This window comes from Amia ocellicauda, chromosome 21 (genome assembly GCF_036373705.1).
Source record: "Amia ocellicauda isolate fAmiCal2 chromosome 21, fAmiCal2.hap1, whole genome shotgun sequence".
NCBI classification, from domain to species: domain Eukaryota; kingdom Metazoa; phylum Chordata; class Actinopteri; order Amiiformes; family Amiidae; genus Amia; species Amia ocellicauda.
Genome location: NC_089870.1, coordinates 16232305 through 16252936, shown reverse-complemented (window position 1 = coordinate 16252936; position 20632 = coordinate 16232305). Strand labels below are relative to the sequence as shown.

Here is a 20632-nt window from a genome sequence, read left to right as displayed (position 1 = left end):
GAACGAAAACCAGCAGACACTGCGCCCCCCCAGGACTGGAGTTAGACACCTGTGTCTTAGATAGGTCTGACAGCCTGCTGAAACCCAAAGAGCTGCTGTTCAAGAGACTGGGGTCTATTTTTCTCCATTGAACTCTTCAGCTGCTCAGCTGTTGGTAGGTCTGGAGCTGCAACTCTTAATGGAGCTCTCTGTTATCTGTAGTTAATGTCCACGAGGGGTCATGGGATGTGCTGAGCTGTAAAGACGCACGTCTGTTATCGGCTCAGGAGGCCTTCCTTAACTCTTAAAAGCAGCACCCCTAAAGGAACTATGAAACGTCTTCAGGGTTTCAAAACACATCAAATTGAAGCAACTGCAAAATAGTAATGGAGCTGATTGCAAACCTTGTGCTCTGCATTACGGATTGCAAAAGCGAGCAATTACTAATCATGAGGAACGCATTAAAGATATTAAGATATAAAATAAGTTACTGAGAAACTGTTTAAGGAAAACCAATACCCTGGTTGTGCTGCTGTCTCTTATGCTGTTGTATTATATATGTATTATATATAGAATCAGAAGAAAGACATTGAAGCATGTGACAATAACTTTTAAAACTGCACCAAGGTTTCAACATCTGCAGAGTGGCTTGCAATTACATAGCTGTTTTTTAACACTAGTGGAGAGACTATTTTCGAAATCCAAGGTTTTTTTGTTTTTTTTTTTGGGGGGGGGTTCTTTTTTGGTTGTCATCACATTTGTTTTTCCGCTGGATGAAGCTAGACAGGAAAATATTGTACTTCTTTTTTTTGTAACCACTTCCCTTTCTTTCTTGTTGTTCACTTTGCCAGAGCATGCGAGTTAGAGATAGCTGCACACACACATACACTTTCATTACAAGTCACATGGCTAATTTTCAAATGATATTTTGGCACAAATATGATTCAGTTGCAAATGTAAAAAAAAGAAAAAAGAAACCCAAGTTCTAGTGAAGAAAACCAATCTTGGAAATCATACTTCGGAATGATTATTGGATTAGAATAGTTTCTTCGGAAGGGACTTTTGTGCTTTTCTATTTATAGCGGAGAAAAGTGCATTGCACCGGGGATACAGTGAGCCTTCCCCAGTGAGCATGCGCACTAGCCCCGGCTCTGGGAGTGTCTGAGCGGCACACAATGTAGCCGGCATGAGCTCACTGTGCATTCACCCGATACAATGGATCTCAGGACTGGGAAATAAACGAGGAGATTTCCGGGAAGAAAAAAGCATGCTGTGAAAAGGCATGCATGGACCACGGTGGGCTGTCAACGGCGATGAAGTCCAGGGACCAGGGATTGTGCAAGGCCGATTGTGCAGTTTTGCGAGGCGGTGTGGACGTGGGTTGGATGACCTCTGGTATAAATGTAACTGATCTCCACTAGATTCATGTCTGGATGCTGAATTAAGGCGTTTTTCTTCTCGCTTGTCGGAGTACAGTTACTACTGAGATGATACACATGTGTTACTTACAGTTGGGTTTGTAGATTGCTGTACTACACGGTGCTATATTATTAAACCACAAACTGTTGTGTTCAATGTATATTTAATACACTGATAGAGCTGCAACACCACACTGTCTTAGGTTTCTGAACCGTTTCTCAATTATTATTATTTTTTAATCATATTGCGCTTCAAAGATGCATGTCTGAGCCGTGAGACTAATGATTTTAATGGGAACCCGATTATTTTTATATATTATTTTATAGTTATACCATTGCATTGTCTCTGGGCGAAGGTGAAGTCTTTTAGATAGCAACATATTTGTTGATATCATTACCTACTTTTGCTAAGTATGTCTTGGGATGCCTTTCTTTAAAACAAATAAGAGTTATATTTTATAGTGTATTTAAGTTCACACGTTTTCCTTGCAGTGTAATATTTTTTTTCTTTGTTTTTTGAAAGAAAACAAACACCATTATTGCTTAAAAACGCATCAAGATGAATGTTGCAAACTAGTGAATGATAGATCACAACAGGAAAAACCTTTTGAAGTAAGATGCCTTGTCCTGTTGAATATAAACCCAGTATATCTGTCACATATTGACATACATGTTGCAACATGTCACTATGTAATACTGTGCACTTCAGAGATTGTGCCATTTGTGTTCCATAGTGGATGTCCTTCTCTGCTTTCTTATCATTTGTGGGTCAGTTGTGATGTTGATTGGGCCCATTTACTTGCAAAGGGCCACTACATTCATTGTGCCATGAGCTGTATGGCATTGCTGTATAGTTGTGTGTTTTGTGGAAATTGTCACTGCTGAGAGTTTGAGGCGGTCGAGTTGCTGAAATGCCAGGGGGCAGGACTGGGGGTGCGGGGGGATTGCTGCGGAGTTCAGTGGGGTACGAGGGGGTCTTACAGCGAGAGGAAGAGCAGGATGACGAAGGGGAGGAGGACATGAGGGATGGCGGGGTACCCTTCTTCGTGAACCGAGGGGGTCTGCCAGTGAACGAGGGCACGTGGGAGAGGATGTGGCGGCACGTGGTCCGGATTCATCCTGAGGGCGAGGCCGTGGTGAGGAGGATCAGGGGAGCCACTGACCTGCCGAAGGTAAGGACAGCGCCCCCCGCTGCTGGGGACAGGAGTCGCTAGTAAAATCACACTTTAATCTTGCGTGTAAACTGTCTTTGCTGCCTAAACCACATCTTGAGGGCACACACACAACACAAATTCAATAACTAATAATATTCACCAACATAGTGTTTATAAAATAATTGAATATTGCATAAATCGTAGCAAATTCATGTAAGTGCACTGAAGAGACTGCAGCTGACACAAACTATTGCAATTCCCAAAAACATCTCATGAATTTCACGCATGGCATCTTTAAACTAGACATACCCTGGAAAAGCCTGGAAAGTAGTAGTCAAAATTGCACATTGTAAATCTGGGCACACAAAATGAACAAGATACAAATATATACAACCAATCTGTCTAGCTAGTCCAACTATAGCATATAGGCAATTCTAAAAAAAAAAATTCTCTGTTGTAAAGTCAGGAATGTCTGATGCAAGTGTAAGTATAACTGTTATTAGGCCTACATAATCATATTTTAATGTTTGTCTCGTGCTACATGTCTCATTTCTCATTTGTAGTGTTTAAAGCCAGCTCTGTTGTAATGAAGCTATAGATTTATGCCCATGCCATGCCTGTGTCTCCAGAAGAAATGGCTTGTGCTTATTGAGGTCTTATGAAACTTACTATGGAGTAGTTCAAATTCCAGGCATGGATTAAAGTTTAAAAACAAAAAATGCATTCGGGACAAATAACGCAACAATTTCAAACTGCCATGAATATGGTGATTGTGTCAAGAGTGTGCCTTTTGTTTGCAGATTCCAACACCGAGTGTGCCTACGTACCAGCCATCGACCACCATCCCACATCGCCTGGAAGCCATACAGAGATACATCAGGGACTTGCAGTATCCTTTCTTGAAGCATAAGTTTAGGAAAGAATGGTTTGATTTTTAGACTAATTTGGTTCTGAATTGAACGGTGCATTCAACTTTCTGAATGGACTGCTTTACCAATATCAGCTAATGACATTACTTGGCTCCAATGCCAGTCATGGTAAGCTTATTAAAACTGCACTCACATGCTTGGCTGTAAGTGTAATCTGTGTGGGATAAGAAGTCAAGACGCAGTCTAATATCCACTGCTGACGTCCAGCACTGGGTGGTGGCAATCCCCACACTGAATTATTTATTTTCTGAATGTTTAATACATTATTCATGAGCCTAGGTGTAGATTTATGTGAATTTAAATGTAAAGTAGGCCAATAGTTATAAAGCAGAGCATGTTGTTGGACACCACAATATGCATGGTATCAACTCCAATGCATTCCATTTCATATCTGTAATAGCCTTGTAGGTCTTCAGTATATAATATCACATTTGTTAAATATCCATACTTGAGACGAGGCACTAAAGGTCCCACATCAAAATCGGAAACTCTTTTAACATCTCTCCTAGTTAGATAGTTTATTGCAGATTAATTGTCAGCATTAACCTTTTGTCATAAGTGAAGTCACAGGTTGTACTTGTAGGTTCTACTTGTTTTGACTTAACATAAACTCCCAGGTACAATCATACGGGAACACAGTTTTTTGAAATTAAGAAGAGCAGGCCTCTTACTGCGTAAGTACAACACTACAAATGCATTAAGTACTTTGTAAGGTCTCTGTCAATAACAGAAGTTGCCCAGCCCTTTGAAACTTTGAGCATCTTGCTTGTGTTGAGTGTTGGGGGTTGGGGGTTTAAATGTGGAAGAAATGGATTAAACAAGCCAAGCATACAAACCGAATGCTAACACACTCCCAGTGGAACTGCACTTCCTGTAGCTGCAGCACACTGTTGATGGCTAGCTAGAACATTTTTGTAGCAGAAGAGGGAGTAAACCTACTTACAGATCTCTGTGATTACACACAGACTGATAATTAAGTCTATTAAAGGAAATTGGGTAGATTTTCATGAAGTCTATGAGATATGAAAAGGTTATCAGTGCAGGATGTTTATAAGGAGTGACAGAAGTCAGTAGCTCAATCGGGGTACCTCCTAGATGACACAACTAAAAATCTTATCTTAAAAAGTCTTAAACATAAACCTTATTTACTGTTTAGTGTCAGTGGGTTCTAATTGTTTCTATTTTTTGTATTTTCCTTGTGTTTGTAACTCCCAGCAACCCTTCATATTGACAAGTAACCACACATTCTGTCCAATGCAGGCTGATGGACATTGCCAAGGAGATGATCCGGGAGTCACTGCCAATCAAGTGTTTGGAAGCTGTGATCCTGGGAATGTATCCTTTCCTCGGGTCTGTAGCCTTATCAGAGATTTGAGCCCGATAACAAACCAAAACCAGATACTGAGCTGTGGTTTTCACTGTGTGAGCAGCTGCTGGGTTAATCTTAACGCAACATTAAATTGAATTTGCTGCCATCTGCCTTCTTGGTATATTGAACTTGCTTCTCTTTTTCTTTATATTTGTGACAGCTTTATCCATAATAACAATAATGCTAATTTTCTAGATTTGTTATATTTTATTTCTTATGAAATGGTTATGGGATGCTTTGGTGAGTAAGTCAATTACATTATTTTTACTAAGTATTTCATTTTGCAATCTGCTAATTAATGTCATATGAACGGCCTAAGATTTTTCGATTGGGCTAGATATAAATGTGAAATAACGCATCTGACAAAAACCTGCAGACCACAAATAAATAACGAATCTGCCTCGAGAATGCATAAGGATGATTATAAAACATAAAAGGGATAAAACCTAACAAATGAGTTCCAAAAATAAGCCAAATCGGATTTATGGATTTTAAACCATATTATACTATACTGTGTAATTCTGGCAAGGGAGACTAATTAGTATTTCCAAGGATTATTAAAAAAAAAAACAAAAAAAAAAACCTTCTGAGGAATCAGTTTGTTCTTCTAAAGCACAAGAAAGAGCATGTTGGGAGAACTGTCTTTAAACATTTAACGTGAAGGGAAAATGCCACTAATGCACTTGCAGAATCAAGATTCAAAGTAGATTTTCCTGAATCGTCTGCACACACACCTCTCTATCAGAACACGTGGGTTGGCACTGGATAGTGTCCTGATAAAATCTTTTTGTTCTTGAATGTTCTGTCTACCAGAGCTGGGGCCAATTCTAATTCCAGTAGCATGTGCAAATTGGGGTAAAGAGAACACCAGCTCATCCAGAAAGAGGACTACTCATCTGAAGGAGGCAGGTGGTAGTTGCAGGCAGGAGGGAGCGGAGATCAGTGGAAGGTGAGGAGGGGGGGGGAGGATAAGATCAGATTTAGAGAGTTTGAACTTGAGGTCATGCAAGTGAATCCCAGACAAGACTGCACACAGACAGGAAGATGTTGGGTTTTTAGAGGGAAAAGACAGTAAGAATTTGGGCATCATCTGCATAGAAATGTTAGGAGAACCCATGGGATGCGATGAGGGGGCATAGAGAGCCGGTGTACAGTAAGAACAGGAGGGGGCCCAGGACAGAGCCTTGGGGCACACCTGTTAGGAGAGGTTACGTTGTGGTTTAGGGAGGGACGGGGGTGTCCCCTCATTGTGAGTCCGAGGGTGGGGGTGGGCATGCTGAGTTGTAGAATGGGTGGGTGGGGGCTATGAATGATTGCGGCAGCACTGCCACCCCCACCGTTGGACTCACATTGATGTCATGTCTGTCATGTCTCCTACATCTGAAATTAAAGTTACACCACTGTGCTAGCTGCTTTTAAATAAATCTTGCTGGATCACAAATGTCGTATTTCTCAGAGGAAGCAACTGCTTCCCCTTGTGTTTTAAAATGTAAATTGTCAGTGTTGAGAAGCAGCATTCTCTTCACTGACCTGTGAAAGGCCACTTCTCTTGGGAGGAAGGAGCTGTGTTTTCTGTGTTGTGCTCACTCCTTAACTCCTGTCAGTTACCTCACCAACAGCATGCCGGGCGTTGAGCGTTTCCCTCTCAGCTTTAAAACTCAGTTCTCAGGGAATTACTTCCGGCACATCGTGCTCGGGGTGCACTGTGGGGGACGCTTCGGGGCCCTGGGCACCAGCCGACGGGAGGACCTGATGTACAAGCCGCTGGAATATCGCACCCTGGGAGACCTGGTGCAGGAGTTCGACAGCGCCTACCGCGGCTACTGGCACACCCTCAAGAAGGTGAAGATCGGCCAGTATGTGTCCCACGACCCGCACAGCGTGGAGCAGATCGAGTGGAAGCACTCCATCCTGGACGTGGACAAGCTCTCTCCCGAGGAGTTCCGCAAGGAGCTGGAGAGGCACGCGCGGGACATGAGGCTCAAGGTGATTGGTCACTCAGCTAAACTTATGACCAGACTCAAAGAGAAGCTTTGGAACTGTATTTTTTTTGTTGAATTGTGCACTTGACTATTTCTAATGAGGCCTTTTTTGAGTGAATAATTATGATTATTGATGCACAAGCTCACATGAAACATGACACATGTCAATCATTACTTATTGTATAAAGCACCTTTCTCTATGACAACTGCCTCCCAGTGCAATTACATTCAAGAAAAAATATTTTTCCCCTCAGTACTTAAGCATGCCTCTTTCAGCTCTTTTTGGTTTCCGTTTACCGAGAAGTGCATTGATCTTCAGAGGTACTCAGAGTAATTGAAAGCACACCATTTGATATGTTGAATGGGAGGGAGTTCACCGTTTTCTTATGCAGCTCAGTTCTCCCTGTGGCTACTGCGCTTTGGATGACTGATTTTGCTGCATTGAGGAGATGATCACAGGTTAACCATGAGCTTTGCAAATCATTGTTTCTGAAGATGCACGTATATATACAAAAAAAGACCTTCTTTTACCCCCTACAGAATGCATACACCTGATAATTGTGCACTTCCAGGGGCCCAGAAGAGCAATTATGAATGTTTTGCTATTTGGTACTGCCTGGTTTTCTCATTGCCGCAGTGCCAATTAAAGGGCTAGTGATGTATGATTATAAACCACATGGCCTTAAGCAGTACACACTCAGACAGAAGCAAGGGATTCAGGACAACTGTAATACTGATCGAAGGCAGATGCTAAGTAAACTGCAGCTTGAGAAATATTCAGCTTTCTCTAGAATAGTGTTCTCATTAGAACAACAAAATGTAATTCGTTTTAGCTTTACATAAACAAAATACATTTATTGCAAAGATTTGTTGTTTTGCAAAGTAATTTTACATTTAATAACACCTTTTGTCATCATATTTGTGGAAACAGGCTAAAATCTGTTATTCCATCTACCACTGTTAAATGAAGATTACTAATGCAAAACGTACCACATTTTATGACGTGTGGCCATATGATCCTTATCATGATGATTTAACATAAAATGTTAATAAAGGTTATAGTTAGATCAATATTTTGCAGGTTTAGATTTTTTGCAGAATCTTAAGTTACAGTGATTTGATTTAATATGCAAAACCGATCAAAATTACAGAAGTACTGATAAAAATGCACAGTGCTGCATTTCCGGGCAGGAGGAATGCTGACAGTGCGTTGCCGATTTTAATGTTTTTTCTATTCTGTTGCAGATTGCAAAAGCAGCCCCACCTTCCCCTACCAAAGACAGGAAAAGAGATATGGGCTCCCCACACAGAGGTCCCTCCAGCCCCATGCGCCGAAACAGCCGCGGCGAAAGACGGTACTGATGGCATAGCACTGTATTTAATATCTTCACGGTAGCCAAGGATGTGCTTTTAAGGAAGTAGGCCTTTGGAGGGTTTAATTTACAGTGACAACATCTTTGGTGCTTTAAGTAATGAGGAATGTGTGTAACTGACTGGACTTCTGTATCTGATGGCAAGGCCCTGCAAAAACATGCAGGTAAAATGTTTGTGTCATGGAAGAAACTTTGTCCCTTATGATTGGGTGTCATGAATAATGTCATACATGCATCATATATTTATCATGAGACCTTCAAAAACATACAATCCTTTGTTTCTTTTTTGTTGTTTTGTTCCATGTGAAAGCATAGGCATGATTGAGTTCCCCATTTGTTTCCCCATGAGCTGGAGTTTCATGTAGGTACAAAAGTGAGAAAACTAAAAGATTTTAACCACTTTGAGAAGCATTGGCAACAGAATAGATCAGAAATCAGAATCATACCTGAATCACAGGGAGCAGTGTCTCACAAAGTCTTCCTTTTTGTGTTTGTAGACCATCTGGGGAGAAGAAGCCGCCTGAGCAGAAGCCTTCCTCGGACATCAATGGGTACCAGATCCGAGTGTGAGGCATCCCCAGCACGCGATGAGCACGACTGACAGAATACGTCTCTTCAGAGCACCCTAACTACCACACCCTCGGCACTGGGCCCTGTGAAAGAACCAAACCTGCGAGATATTCACACGAGTCTGAGCGCATTCAGAGGGAACCATCTTTGTTTTTTGGAAGGATGGCAGACAATTTGAGTAATTCAAGAAAAATAATGGGATTTAACAGCTTTTTAACTAATTTAATGAGAGGATTTTTTTTAAAGATGTAGGGCTTCATTATTTCGCATACACATTTAAAGCCTTCTGCATCGATAAGGCAGAGATGAAGAACGAACACGTTCTTCTTGTGACTCGGCTGTTCCTGGTTGATATGTGTAGCAGCTCAGTCACAGGTGAATTATAGTGAAATAAGATGATACCTAGCAAACAGAGCATTTGGTGCCTTTTATGTAAAATGATTAAATATAATTTGAATTCACCAGAACAGATAATAATATTTGCATGCCCATTGCATTTCCACTAGCTGTGTTAAGACACATTGGGAGATACACTGCTAACACTTCAACTGACAACATTTTACATTACCAAAATACACAGACTCGAGCTACAGTGGAACAGTAGTGTGAGCCACGCATGATTCATCAGATCAGACGGGCTAAAAGCTACACTGTTAAAATGAGTTGTGGGGATAGTCTCCGAGTCCCAGAATAGAAATAAAACCACTGTCTCCCAAGAAGATGGACTCAACCTATGAGTCATACATCATATTAAATACATTTATAAATGGATCCTGCATCCTTAAAGAAAAAAATAACGTTGACTGGTGACTAGATATAGGTATTAATACACTTCTAATACATTTTTAAATTTGCAGTTTCTCCTTATAAATCTGCACATTTTTAAGGAATTTCAAAATTAAAAACAATTCAGATATGTCCTGGCTTAACTAATAATAATAATAATATTTTTTAAGCAGGAGGCAACGTGTAATATTTTGGCAATGCATTACAGAGAGAGAATATGATTTTTAAAAACTTGATTGTTTAGGGGACAGCCATCCTTTGTGGAAATACCATCTTTGAATATGACACAGAAATCGGATCTTGAATCTTCCTGGATTATGAAGACTTGTGATTGTGTAGGATACAGACTTTCATACACGTCTTCAATTGTCTTCAATTCAAATTTAAAAAACGAGCCAAGGAGAAAGTGCAAGTTTAACCCCAGTAGTAATCTCAGATGTTCATCTGGGTAGTCAGCTTCAGGTTTCATTCACAGATGTGTATTTGAATCAGGGTAGTAGCTAGCTACAGCATTGTATCAATTCAAGGTTTTAAAATGTCACGGCTGTTTTTAAAGAAGCTTTTTCATAGGAAAACATAGTCTTAAATGTACCTTTTACCTTGTTATAACTGCAGTATATGCCCATTAGTGTATCTAAGGTTTACGATCATTTTTGGATAGTGCTTGTCCTTAAACTATTAGGGAAGGCTTATTGAATTTGAATACAGTAAAGGAAAAGGTGCAAAGAGAGGTTTGTTTACAATTCTGTATATTAAATATTATCTACTTCCACCTTATATTATTCAGCACTGATAGCCTGTTAGCGTGTAACTGCAAGTAGTATAATTTGCATAGACACTTGGGAAACTGTCTGAATCATGGAGGAATTAAATATTCCCAAGGTATGATTACAACAGATAGTTACTTTTTAAGAGCAGAAAGTATGTTATTGCCTAGTCATATTCATGTATTTACTTGCTTCTTTTTGCTATATAATCTAAAATGTCTAAAACAGAAACATTTATTTCTGGAGGACGGATTCGGTCAGTACAGCTCCCTAATCATAAACCTACAGTGACTTCTGTTAGTCTTGGACTGTTTACATTTTTTTAAATATATATATGTTAATAAAAACAATGCAGCCATATGTAAACCATAAAAACAATAACAATCTGGGATCACAACATTTCAAAATCTAACGTGTTTACCAAATGTTGAGTCTTGAATCAAAGTTCAGTCATTAAAATGTAAATCTGCCTTTAGTCTCCATTACGTCTGTGTTTTTAAGACTCCTAGCAATGCCTGGATAAAGCAACGTGGTCCAAAATTAGTCTGCCTGGCCTTATATACCGGGAACTCGTTACAAAATGATCAGATCTGAGTTTTTCTGAGGAAAAAAACACAGATAAATCAATAAACATAATTTCTAAAAGCAAAAGAGGAGGCAAGAGGTTTAGTTTAATCAAACCCATACACTGCCAATACGTGCTGGCATTTTGTTCGCTTTTTCCCCCCCGAGTAATCAGCAGTCCACCCATGGCCACTGCAGTACAAAGCTCTATTATTGCCCCGGTGGTGTCTTGCCCCAGTGGGATACAGACTGATCAAGTTGATCCCTAAATATTCTATATCTAAAAAGGCAAAAGCTGTGCAGAATAAATATGAGCAATCTCTGTGCACAACTCAGTGTAACACAGTCCTCAGTCATAATTTAGCTGCTGAACACAAAGGGGAGCTGTATTTAACCGAACTCAGCCTTCATGTTGATTCATTCTCTGTGGCAATTAGCAGCTTCATTGTGTGCGATTTCACTAATTAAATAATAGTAACAATGTCTTACTGTGTGGAAAAGGTGTCACGTTTATATTTCAGAGAAGCTTTAAGAGTTAATGTAACATTTTAATGTGTGTACTTGTTTCTGTACTTTTTTTCTTATAAGTAAGGATAACATGAAAGGCTTTTTGGGGAAAAATGTTTGTGAAAGTAATGGATACATACGAATTTGTGGCATTGGAATAACTGAATTAAAAGAAATGTTTTTGCCATATATTTTAGAACGTGTGTTCTAAACCGGGTGTGTGTGTGTGTATATAGAGAAGGAGAGGGAGAGGGATGGATGGGGGGTTAGAAATGGAGGTGGAATTTCAGTGTAGAGAAACTAAAAATAGAGAAGTGTAGCATTTTTTAACCCAAGGAGTTTAAATAAAAACATTTATAGACACATACATACATATGTACATAGACCATTGAGTAGTAACTACAGAATTGCATTTGGGACACTGATACTAATCTGCTTTGTCAGCTGCAATGATGGTTTGCCCGCGGGTTTCTTTTTGCTCAGATCCAGGCGGGGATGATGCCTCTGTCATGTGTACTCCAGGGGCACATGGATCTGGCTCATCTATTAGTAATTATGTTGCACTTAACAAGATGACTTGAACACTAAACATTATCATCTTCAAATGGAGCACTGACTGAATTGTTCCCCTTCAAAAATATCCCTTTATAAAATTAAAATATTCTGCTTTAACTGAACTATCCTAAGACAGTATACTTTTAACTGTCATCCATTGGAATGCATTATGTTTACTGCGGGAAAGGATCAGGCATTGTTGTAGCTCAGAGGAGCATTAGCGAAAGAAAGGAGGAGGCATCTGTGGAAGTTATCTGCCAATGAAGCTTTTGACAGTTATCTAGTATTCAGCGTCCCCCCCAGGAAATGAACAGGATTTAGCTTGGTCATTTTCCAAATAGGAAAGCATGTTACAACATTTTGAAGAAATGCAAGTAAAATACATCCTCAAAATTCCAATTATCCAACAGATTCGCCATATTGAATGTCAGAGCCTTAATAAATTAATTTAATTTCAATGTACTCTTACGGATAGACGAATATGGGGTTTCAACAACTAATGTGAAGTAGGTTCAAATAAGCATTTGCATTTACAGACCCTGAAACAATAATCTATACATTTGCAAATGTATATTAATTCAAACTATGCTCATTATAATACAATTAACACTGAACTGTACATATTACTGGAGACTCAAATTGAAACGTTTTATTTTTAATTTATTGTATGGGGGGTGTTTTTGGAAACATCCTAAATAGCAGTTAATACAAGGAAAACATTTAAGTAGCCTAACTAATACATTTTCTTTATCCAGTGCCAAATGGTAGGACTTGGCACATTCAACCATTGTACTAAAGTCTGCGCCGATAAGATACTTATGCGACAGTCACAACCCCAATCCTAGCAGACACCTGAAGCTACATCCAATCTTAAATAATGCTTGTGTTTTTTAGTTCAGTAGAAACCCAGACCTAACCCCAGAGAGCCAGAACCTGCAGGGGAATATACAAAAACAAGCCCTTGCTTTCTGAATCCACAGAGGATCTGAAGACAATCATATTTCATCTCTCATTGTCTTGTAACAGCCAGTTACAGTGACCAAACTTTCCAGGTGTCCTTACATTTAGATGTAGATTATTTGTAAAATACCCAATTTATTCTCCCTCTGTTGAAACACTAACAATAAGGCCTCTTTTACTCCCATTTTCAACGGTTTAAAATACTGTGTGCCGAGGAGAATCCCTGCAAACGCTAGCTCGGCCAAGCTCAGACTGCTGTCCTGTCACACTTGGCTGGATTCCTCAGTCTGTTACATTACAGGATAAATTATTTATTCAGCGCGAGCTTCTCCATCCTAACAGTGTATGCGTCAGTAGACCTATGAGCCAAATGGAAAGTAAACATAAAGATTTCATACCAGTCACAATCTGCTTACATAAACAGAGATGAAGGATCATGTATTTTATGGAATAGAAAAATCACCTTTTCATTTCACTGTTTATTATAGAATGAACGCTGTTTAATTTTCAGACTGTATTTGCTGATCCACACTGCTTGGGCTGAAATCACAGTTGAAGCTGGAAACCTAGCACCTACATTGTGCAAATACATTGTAGAAATAACAACATGACAGAACAGCCACACACACATAAGCATATTCTCCTATAGACTCACAAGGCTTGTGGAAAGTTACTGTATTCCAGTCGTGACAAGATTTTAACAGGTCCAAGAAGGTCAAACACTAGGACAGACACCATTTTATTGAAATTATTTATTTTCTTAGTTAAAGCTTATGATCTGTCAAAAACTGAGCAAGTCTCTCTCTCCAAAAAAAAAAAAAAAAGGTTTTCAAAACCAAATATCAGTCGACGAAAACCCTACTTTAGCTTTGCTTTTTTTATGGCTCAATACTAGTTTATTGCCTTGAATTTACTGCTGCTGTTTTGTTAAAGAATGGCATGAGCTAAGACTCTTGGCACATTTTTAAATAACAGGCATTTTGTTATTTGGTGGTGTTTATGAGAATCCATACTCTCACCCAACTACTAACCATCCTAAAGCAAAACTGACAACTTGAAGTGTAAAAAAAAACTGCCAAGGAATTTACACCAAAAAAAAAAAAAGGCACAAACAAATTCTATCTAAAGGCTTCAACAACTTAACTGAAATTTTCCTTTTAAACTGTAAACTACATATGGCCATAATAGAATTAGAATGGACAATAAAACCTGGAAGTAGCCTATTGTTATAAACAGAAGTTGCTTCACCTCTATGTTTTTGGATACACACACGCTATTTGCATTATTTAAAGCATTACTCTTTAAATAATAGAAAACAAGATGACAAATATCTGAAATATGTACTGCAAGCAGCTAACAATGTAAATAGATCTCTGCAACATTCATGATACTGCGTTGGGATAACTTTTGTAAAAGGCACATATTAGAAAGCAATCATAACATAATACAAAACTATGGCTTCAATGAACAACATAAATGCTTGTACAATAAATGTACACTATATACATTCCCTTAAAAAAATAAGTCTTCGCTTTCTCAATTTAAATTAAATTTAAAATGATTTTAGGATATAGATCTGTAGCTTTAGATAATGCACCCACAACACACCCATACAACTTTCGGGATCAAGCATGCAAACACTTCAAACACTCGTATACATGTTTCTCTCCTGTAACCTTATTGTATCAATTCATGAAGCACAAAAATAAAGTCCTTTAAAGGAAATGAATGCTCTTCCTTTTCCAGACAGACCAAATACAGTATTTCCCAGGATTCAGGAAGTTACTTTGCTCTTGAGAGAAAGTTGGTAAACTGTGGTGTGAAAGTTTAGAACCAGGATGGGATCTTCTGTGGACATATTTGATATTTGGTGTACCAGGTGCAAGTGGTGGTTGTATTTGTCCACCTCCTGAAGATTCCTAAAACCCTTTTAAAGCAGGGATGTAAACATTACTTGTAATATTTATGTACCTCCAAAATTGTAGTGCGTCTTCATTAGCAATGGAGGTGATCAAAAGTAGGCGGGGTCCAGCTGGAAACTGGCCAGAAGACACAGATGGTCAGAGGAGTAGATTTCATTGGGCAGACCGTTCATCGACCAGAGCTCCTCCTCCGAGAGCAGGGAGAGTCGTCCAATCAGCTTCAGCGGCCCCTCCTGCAGGAGCCGCCCCCCTACAAAGCAAAACAGAGCTGCCATCAGAAGCGCACACCTTGCCATGTCCTCTCCAGCTACAGTCAACTAATAATTATCAAAATATATAATCAACTAACATTTCAATCCATATAGGGTTAAAAGCAGGATTTGGGCCAAGGTTAGAATTAACTACTAGATAATCATTAGAATTTGGTTAATGGTAAAAGGGAGGTTAGGTTTAGGGGTTAGGACTGGGTTAGGATAAGGTAAGAATTTGTTCGGAGTAAGGTGTGGTGTGGTGATTTGGGACAGGTTTACAGAAATTACAGTCAAACGTTCTCCCCTCGGTTTGTTGATCTTTAACACAATTATCAACAGTTGTTGTTTTATTTTGTTCTGCCATTTATACCTCTCTTGTTTCCATTACGGGCTGGCACAGCTGAGTAGAAGATGTAGTCCACTGTGGCCCCAAATCCAGAGTGGACTGTCGTTACCTCCGGCCTCTCAGTGCCCGAGATGCAGTGTCTGTACACTGACAACAGATTAAAGCCATGATAGATGGTGTTTCTCAATCTGAACAGAAAGAGGGGAAAGTTTCATTGCTGGTTATGAGAGCGAGCTAGGAGATTATATTTGGGAGACATAAATACAATTTTCCTGAAAACCAACATGAACCACATTAACATAACTGAGACGGAAGTGCTTTATGCTCACAATCACACTGTCAAACTGGAAGGTTTGATTGGAGAAATTTGCCATACACTGATAACATGATTTTCTAAGGGCTTAGCTCTATACATCTTTTCAAATCTGATCATAGTCATAATCTAGTTTCTAATCCCAGTTGAGAGTAGCATGCTGAGGGATAGCAGTAATTATTTTGAACAAAACTTTACCCAGATACTATAGTGTTGCTCTTTTTATTTGCTGCAGATCTTAAATGATGAAAAGGCTCTTACCTTGGGAAAAATGTTTCTGGAAAAGGATTGGAGGCTGAGGGTTGGACGTGGGACTGTATTTCAGTGGGATCTATAATACATAACACACAGAAAAGTATTACCTAACAACTGTACCTTGAAACCATCTATGTATTAAACTACAGAACTTTATTCCTAACAATGTGCCAAAATGTGAGAAAAGTAACAAAATAGTAACTTTTGACTTAGTGTAGTCATCAGAGACTTTTTTCTTTAGACCAATCCAATACAAAGTTAAATGAATATGCAATATGAAAAAACAATGTAAAAATAAACAAAAGATTCAGTTGGACAGCCAATCGAAACGAGGGTGTGTCCAGATTTACCTGGCGTTGCATCCGTCACCCCTGGGATATACACCAGGTTCGGTGGCCGTGTGCAAGCGACTTCACAGAAACGAAACTGAAGCAGAAAACAGGGACTGTACTGCAGCTTCCCTGCACAGGAAATACAATGCCAAACATATAAATCATTAATTTCTCCAGTTTCCTTGAACTGCATGCGATAAAAAAAAAAAGTACATGCTGACGTCAACTTTGATAATAGCAAGTTTTCCACTATATAATATACATATCATATAAAATACACACATGTATACTAAGTTAAGTACACTGTCTACATAATCAAAATACTGTCATTCTAAATGGGAGCTATTATGTTAACAAGCAACTACCAAATGGTCTCCTGGATACTTCTATGCCTTAAACCATGAAGCAAATACCATACTGACCTATCTTCTGACCTGATGTCTTCCTCTCTTTGCCACAGACTGTGAAATACTGGCAGGTGTCACTAATGCCCAGACTGCTAGGCCACAAGGGGGCATACAGCTTGTTCTGGTTCAGTTTATTTGACAGGTCCTCTTGTCCTGATATCTAAAACAAAACAGAATAAATGTAAAACAAAACATGAAAAGGAACATCTCTCCACAGAAAATGTTATTCAGCTTCCCACTTAAGCAATTAAGCAAAGTCTGCCTCTTTGTTGCTGTATAAATCAGCCAGTGACTCAAGACTTCACAGAGAAAAGAAGAGATTTAAGGGCCTTTTACTTATCATGTTTAAAAAGATAATACAGTACAAAAGCAAAGAGAAAGCGGTTTCCTGTAGTATTTAAGTAAATGCATGTCTTCTTAATCTTAAGAATCTTATTTTCTCTTTGTCTGCTGCTCAAACCATTCTCTGCAGCTGCACACTATCAAATATTAATTCAAAAGCATCACAATCTCACCATCCAAGCTGGCAGGCCATGGTAGTACAGCTGGCCAGTGCGGATGAACTGGTACAGGGGCATGTTAGGAACAGAGTTGAAATCCCCACAGAGAATAACTGGACAGTCAACACCTTCTTCCTGCCAAGGTTTCACCATCTGGTCAATTTCTGCCATCAGCACTGCCAGTTGTGCCAGTTTGACATCTCCTCTCCTTGGATTGAAGAGAAGATGAGTGTTGGCTATACAAATAGGAGGTGCCTTTGACTTCTGACCCCCAACCTCTAACCCCTCTGGGGTTATTGGTTGCAGAAGCGCCAACAATCCTATATTGTCCCGATTCAGCACTTCCATCTGGGGCTTGTAGAACTCCACCAGGCTGACTGACACCTCTGAAAACTTCTTCCTTTGGTAGCAGATAGCGCACCCGTCTGTCTTACTGCCAGTGCGCCGTTTGTAGATACATGCATAACCTGGAAGACAAATTATTTGTTTAAGATTGTACATCTATTTTCTATAGGAATACAGCATTATCCGACAAGAAACCTGACCTTCATGGGAACCCATTAAGGAAAGGAAAGAACAGAGAATCTATACCCATGGCTGACATGAAGGGTTCAAGCTGCTCTCTGAAATGATTCTCCTGAGCTTCCTGGAGACACAAAATCTAAAGCAGAAGTAAAAGGAGAATATATAACTCATACAGATCTAACACTGATATGTTCAAAGTAATAAAAGGATTATAGGTTCAAGTTAGGTGTTTAGCCAACAATATCATGAAGTAAATTTAAAAATGACCGTAATCTTATCATCATAATGTTATCATCATAACCTGCAGTCTGACAGCATTTTAGCTTGTTTTAAATTGTTTCACATCTCTGTACATGTATACAAAAGTCAAAATCTAGTTGAGAAATGAAGGTGAAAACAAGGTAGAAATAAAAGCAATTCAACTCAATTAACTATATATATATATATATCTCATCATAGCAATATTTCAGGTCAGTAAAGTCCATCTCACATCTGGTTCCCATTTCCGGAACTCCTTCAGGATATTCTGGAATCTGAATTCCCAAGCCAGGACTTCCGGTACACAGTGTGTATACAGATCGGGGTTGGTGTCCAGGAGGTCCTGAGATAAGATGTTGTAGGACATTACTGTAAATTCAAATGGCAGCTGGCAGGCAGGGCCGAATCCCTGGAGTGCGGCCGACTGAGAGCGCAGTCCAGACACATCCTCCCACACTCGCCACACCACTGCAATACAAGGGGCTGCATTCAGAATCCACAATACAATCCAGCAGACACACAGGTGAGATGCAACACAACGGTAGACATTTTCTCCTCACCTTCAAACGGTACGGTCTCCTCAGGTGGGTAATAACTCATACCCTGAAGCTGCCAAGATGGGCAGTACACAACATCCTGTAGTCCAGGCCCTGCAGGGAAATGCCACCCAGCCTGAAAATGGCCCATTACGTTGCCCCAGCTCAGTGCGTTATCCTCCGACAGAAGTGCTCCTAAATCCAGCGCTGTACTGGAATCCCCTGCGTACTGCTTGTTGGGATCGTCTCTTTCGAGGTCAGCCCAAGTGATGGATGCCTCCCCCTGAGACTGTGCCACACCCTCCTCTGACCATGTCCGTCCCTGAGGTATCTCCCAGAGAGCCCCGCATGTCGCAGACTCTTCCGATCCCACCTGAAGGGCCGTGCTCCCCACACTGCCCTCCGGCTGCAGCCCAGCTGTCTGCTCCTGAGTGGGGCTCCCCGGCCACAGTCCTCCTCCATCCCAGATCTCCTTATCGTTCATGGGGAGAGGGGCGGTTTGTTCTTTCGGGTGATCATGCTTTTGTTTTCCACCTGCCAATCATAAATCGGTGTGCAATTGTAACAGGCGATAAATAAGTCACACAGACACTTTTATTGTCACCTATGTTGTGAAAAACATTGAATCTGATGGATTATAAAATATATTGTATAATGTAAATCAGTTTGTTTCTAAAACACTTCATAACATTCTGCAGTTTTCCTGCAGGGTGATGTGTATGATTCTGTTGCATCCTAAAATTATTTTGCAAGCTTCCCCTGTTTTGTATATTTATTTATTGAATCATTAATCCATCTGTAAATTGACTGGCAATTCACACTCCTTTCAAAAACATGGACTGTCTGAAAATGTTCCTCAACTTAACTACGGGAGAAGTTACCATAGATGTTTAAACTTGTATGTATTCATTAATTCCCCAACATGAAAATGATGCCAAACCACACCAACAAGAAATGTCGGGGTCCAGAACATAAAAATACACCATTCCAACTCTCACAATATACTATATGTTCATTAAAAAAGGGGGGAAAGTGCTCAACTTTGTTTTTTATGCTAAGCATTGATCCCATATGGGATTTCATAATGGTTAATATATATAACACTTTTTATATTAAGATAATTGTATACCCCGTGGCCACCATTAAACAGAAGGAGTTGAATAAAACATGCACAAAATGAAAAAGTGCAGACTACAATTTTAAAGGAAAACTTTTTCCTAGGCAACTTGAGAGACCCTGTTTGGCAATTCTTTGCATGGTACAGATTTCGTGCTGAGCTCAAACCCTTTAAATAAATACAAATGTGACCAATGTTACTTTCTAACCAGATATATTAACATAATTAACTTCCAACTGTAAAACGGATGGCATAAACTTAGTTAAGTCCTAAGTCTGCTTAATGGTGACTCCCTCTGGCCAAACCCTCCAGTGATTGTGGTGTTTACCCCAAAGCACATACAACACATATGACGGACTTAAGGCAAATTACATGCAAGCACAATAAGCACCTGCTTTGAGAGGCATCACCGGCCCATTTGCACATTAGCAAAGAGGGACATGTTATGTGCGCCGGCCATTGCCCGTCTCACACGATATCGACGTCATGGTCCGAGCCAGACGAACACAAACAGCGCTGGGCTGACAGTGACGCAGCAGCTGCGCACGCCGTGCATATTTACCTGTGAATCTGTGTATTAACCGTGATAACGGGAAAAGGACGAAACAGACGAGGCTGCCAATCATTCTCCCAGTGCAAGACTCACGTGTTTTCCTGTGACTGTGCTGAACTATACTGGTGCAGCTCCCGCTCCCACACCACACACAAACACATCTACTACCGCAGCCAAACGCTCGCTAATGCACGCCGGGTGTTTTTCCGCACGCCAGCGTGCAGCGCTACTGGTGGCGTCCTTGTAGCGCAGATGTCCGCCGTTCTGCGCAGATCTGCGGAATCCTGCCGATCCCATTGGCGGAGCAGCGCAGACCCGTGCAGAGCTGCGGAAATCTGCGCTAGACGAACGCGACCGGTGCCCGTAATCATAAAGCGTCTGAGAGTGAGAAATCGGTGCTAAGT

The 20632-nt window shown here is 40.1% G+C and overlaps 2 protein-coding genes across 3 annotated transcripts; one reads left to right on the top strand and one right to left on the bottom strand.

Annotated features, from left to right (window-relative positions):
* Window positions 1–914: 914 nt before the first annotated feature.
* Window positions 915–11587, top strand: vash1 (vasohibin 1). The gene is made up of 7 exons (XM_066694712.1): window positions 915–2569; window positions 3352–3440; window positions 4098–4154; window positions 4741–4815; window positions 6454–6835; window positions 8077–8186; window positions 8702–11587. The coding sequence occupies exons 1-7, from the start codon at window positions 2309–2311 to the stop codon at window positions 8772–8774; spliced, it is 1047 nt and encodes a 348-aa protein (XP_066550809.1). The 5' UTR covers window positions 915–2308; the 3' UTR covers window positions 8775–11587.
* Window positions 8744–20404, bottom strand: angel1 (angel homolog 1 (Drosophila)). Of its 2 annotated transcripts, XM_066694711.1 has the most exons (11): window positions 20238–20404; window positions 18583–19092; window positions 18255–18490; window positions 17831–17900; window positions 17255–17706; window positions 16755–16899; window positions 16351–16461; window positions 16007–16076; window positions 15457–15620; window positions 14885–15085; window positions 8744–8857 (listed from the first exon to the last, which is right to left on the bottom strand). In XM_066694711.1, exons 1-10 carry the CDS (start codon window positions 20299–20301, stop codon window positions 14925–14927), a joined length of 1983 nt encoding a protein of 660 aa, XP_066550808.1. In that variant the 5' UTR covers window positions 20302–20404; the 3' UTR covers window positions 8744–8857; window positions 14885–14924. The 2 variants fall into 2 exon arrangements, with proteins under 2 accessions (XP_066550808.1, XP_066550807.1); XM_066694710.1 differs by lacking the exon at window positions 8744–8857 and having other exon boundaries at window positions 13053–15085.
* Between the last annotated feature and the right edge of the window lie 228 nt (window positions 20405–20632).

Bases quoted from the DNA above. Each gene is read 5' to 3' on its own strand.
- vash1 (XM_066694712.1), top strand. From the start codon at position 2,309: ATGCCAGGGGGCAGGACTGGGGGTGCGGGGGGATTGCTGCGGAGTTCA. The intron at 4,155-4,740 runs GTAAGTACAACA...TGTCCAATGCAG, and splicing joins AAGAGCAGGCCTCTTACTGC to GCTGATGGACATTGCCAAGG. The intron at 8,187-8,701 runs GTACTGATGGCA...TTGTGTTTGTAG, and splicing joins AACAGCCGCGGCGAAAGACG to ACCATCTGGGGAGAAGAAGC.
- angel1 (XM_066694711.1), bottom strand. From the start codon at position 20,301: ATGATTGGCAGCCTCGTCTGTTTCGTCCTTTTCCCGTTATCACGGTTA. The intron at 17,901-18,254 runs GTGAGATGGACT...CTTCTGCTTTAG, and splicing joins TCCGGAAATGGGAACCAGAT to ATTTTGTGTCTCCAGGAAGC. The intron at 15,086-15,456 runs GTATAAATGGCA...TTTGCTTTGTAG, and splicing joins CCGTAATGGAAACAAGAGAG to GGGGGCGGCTCCTGCAGGAG.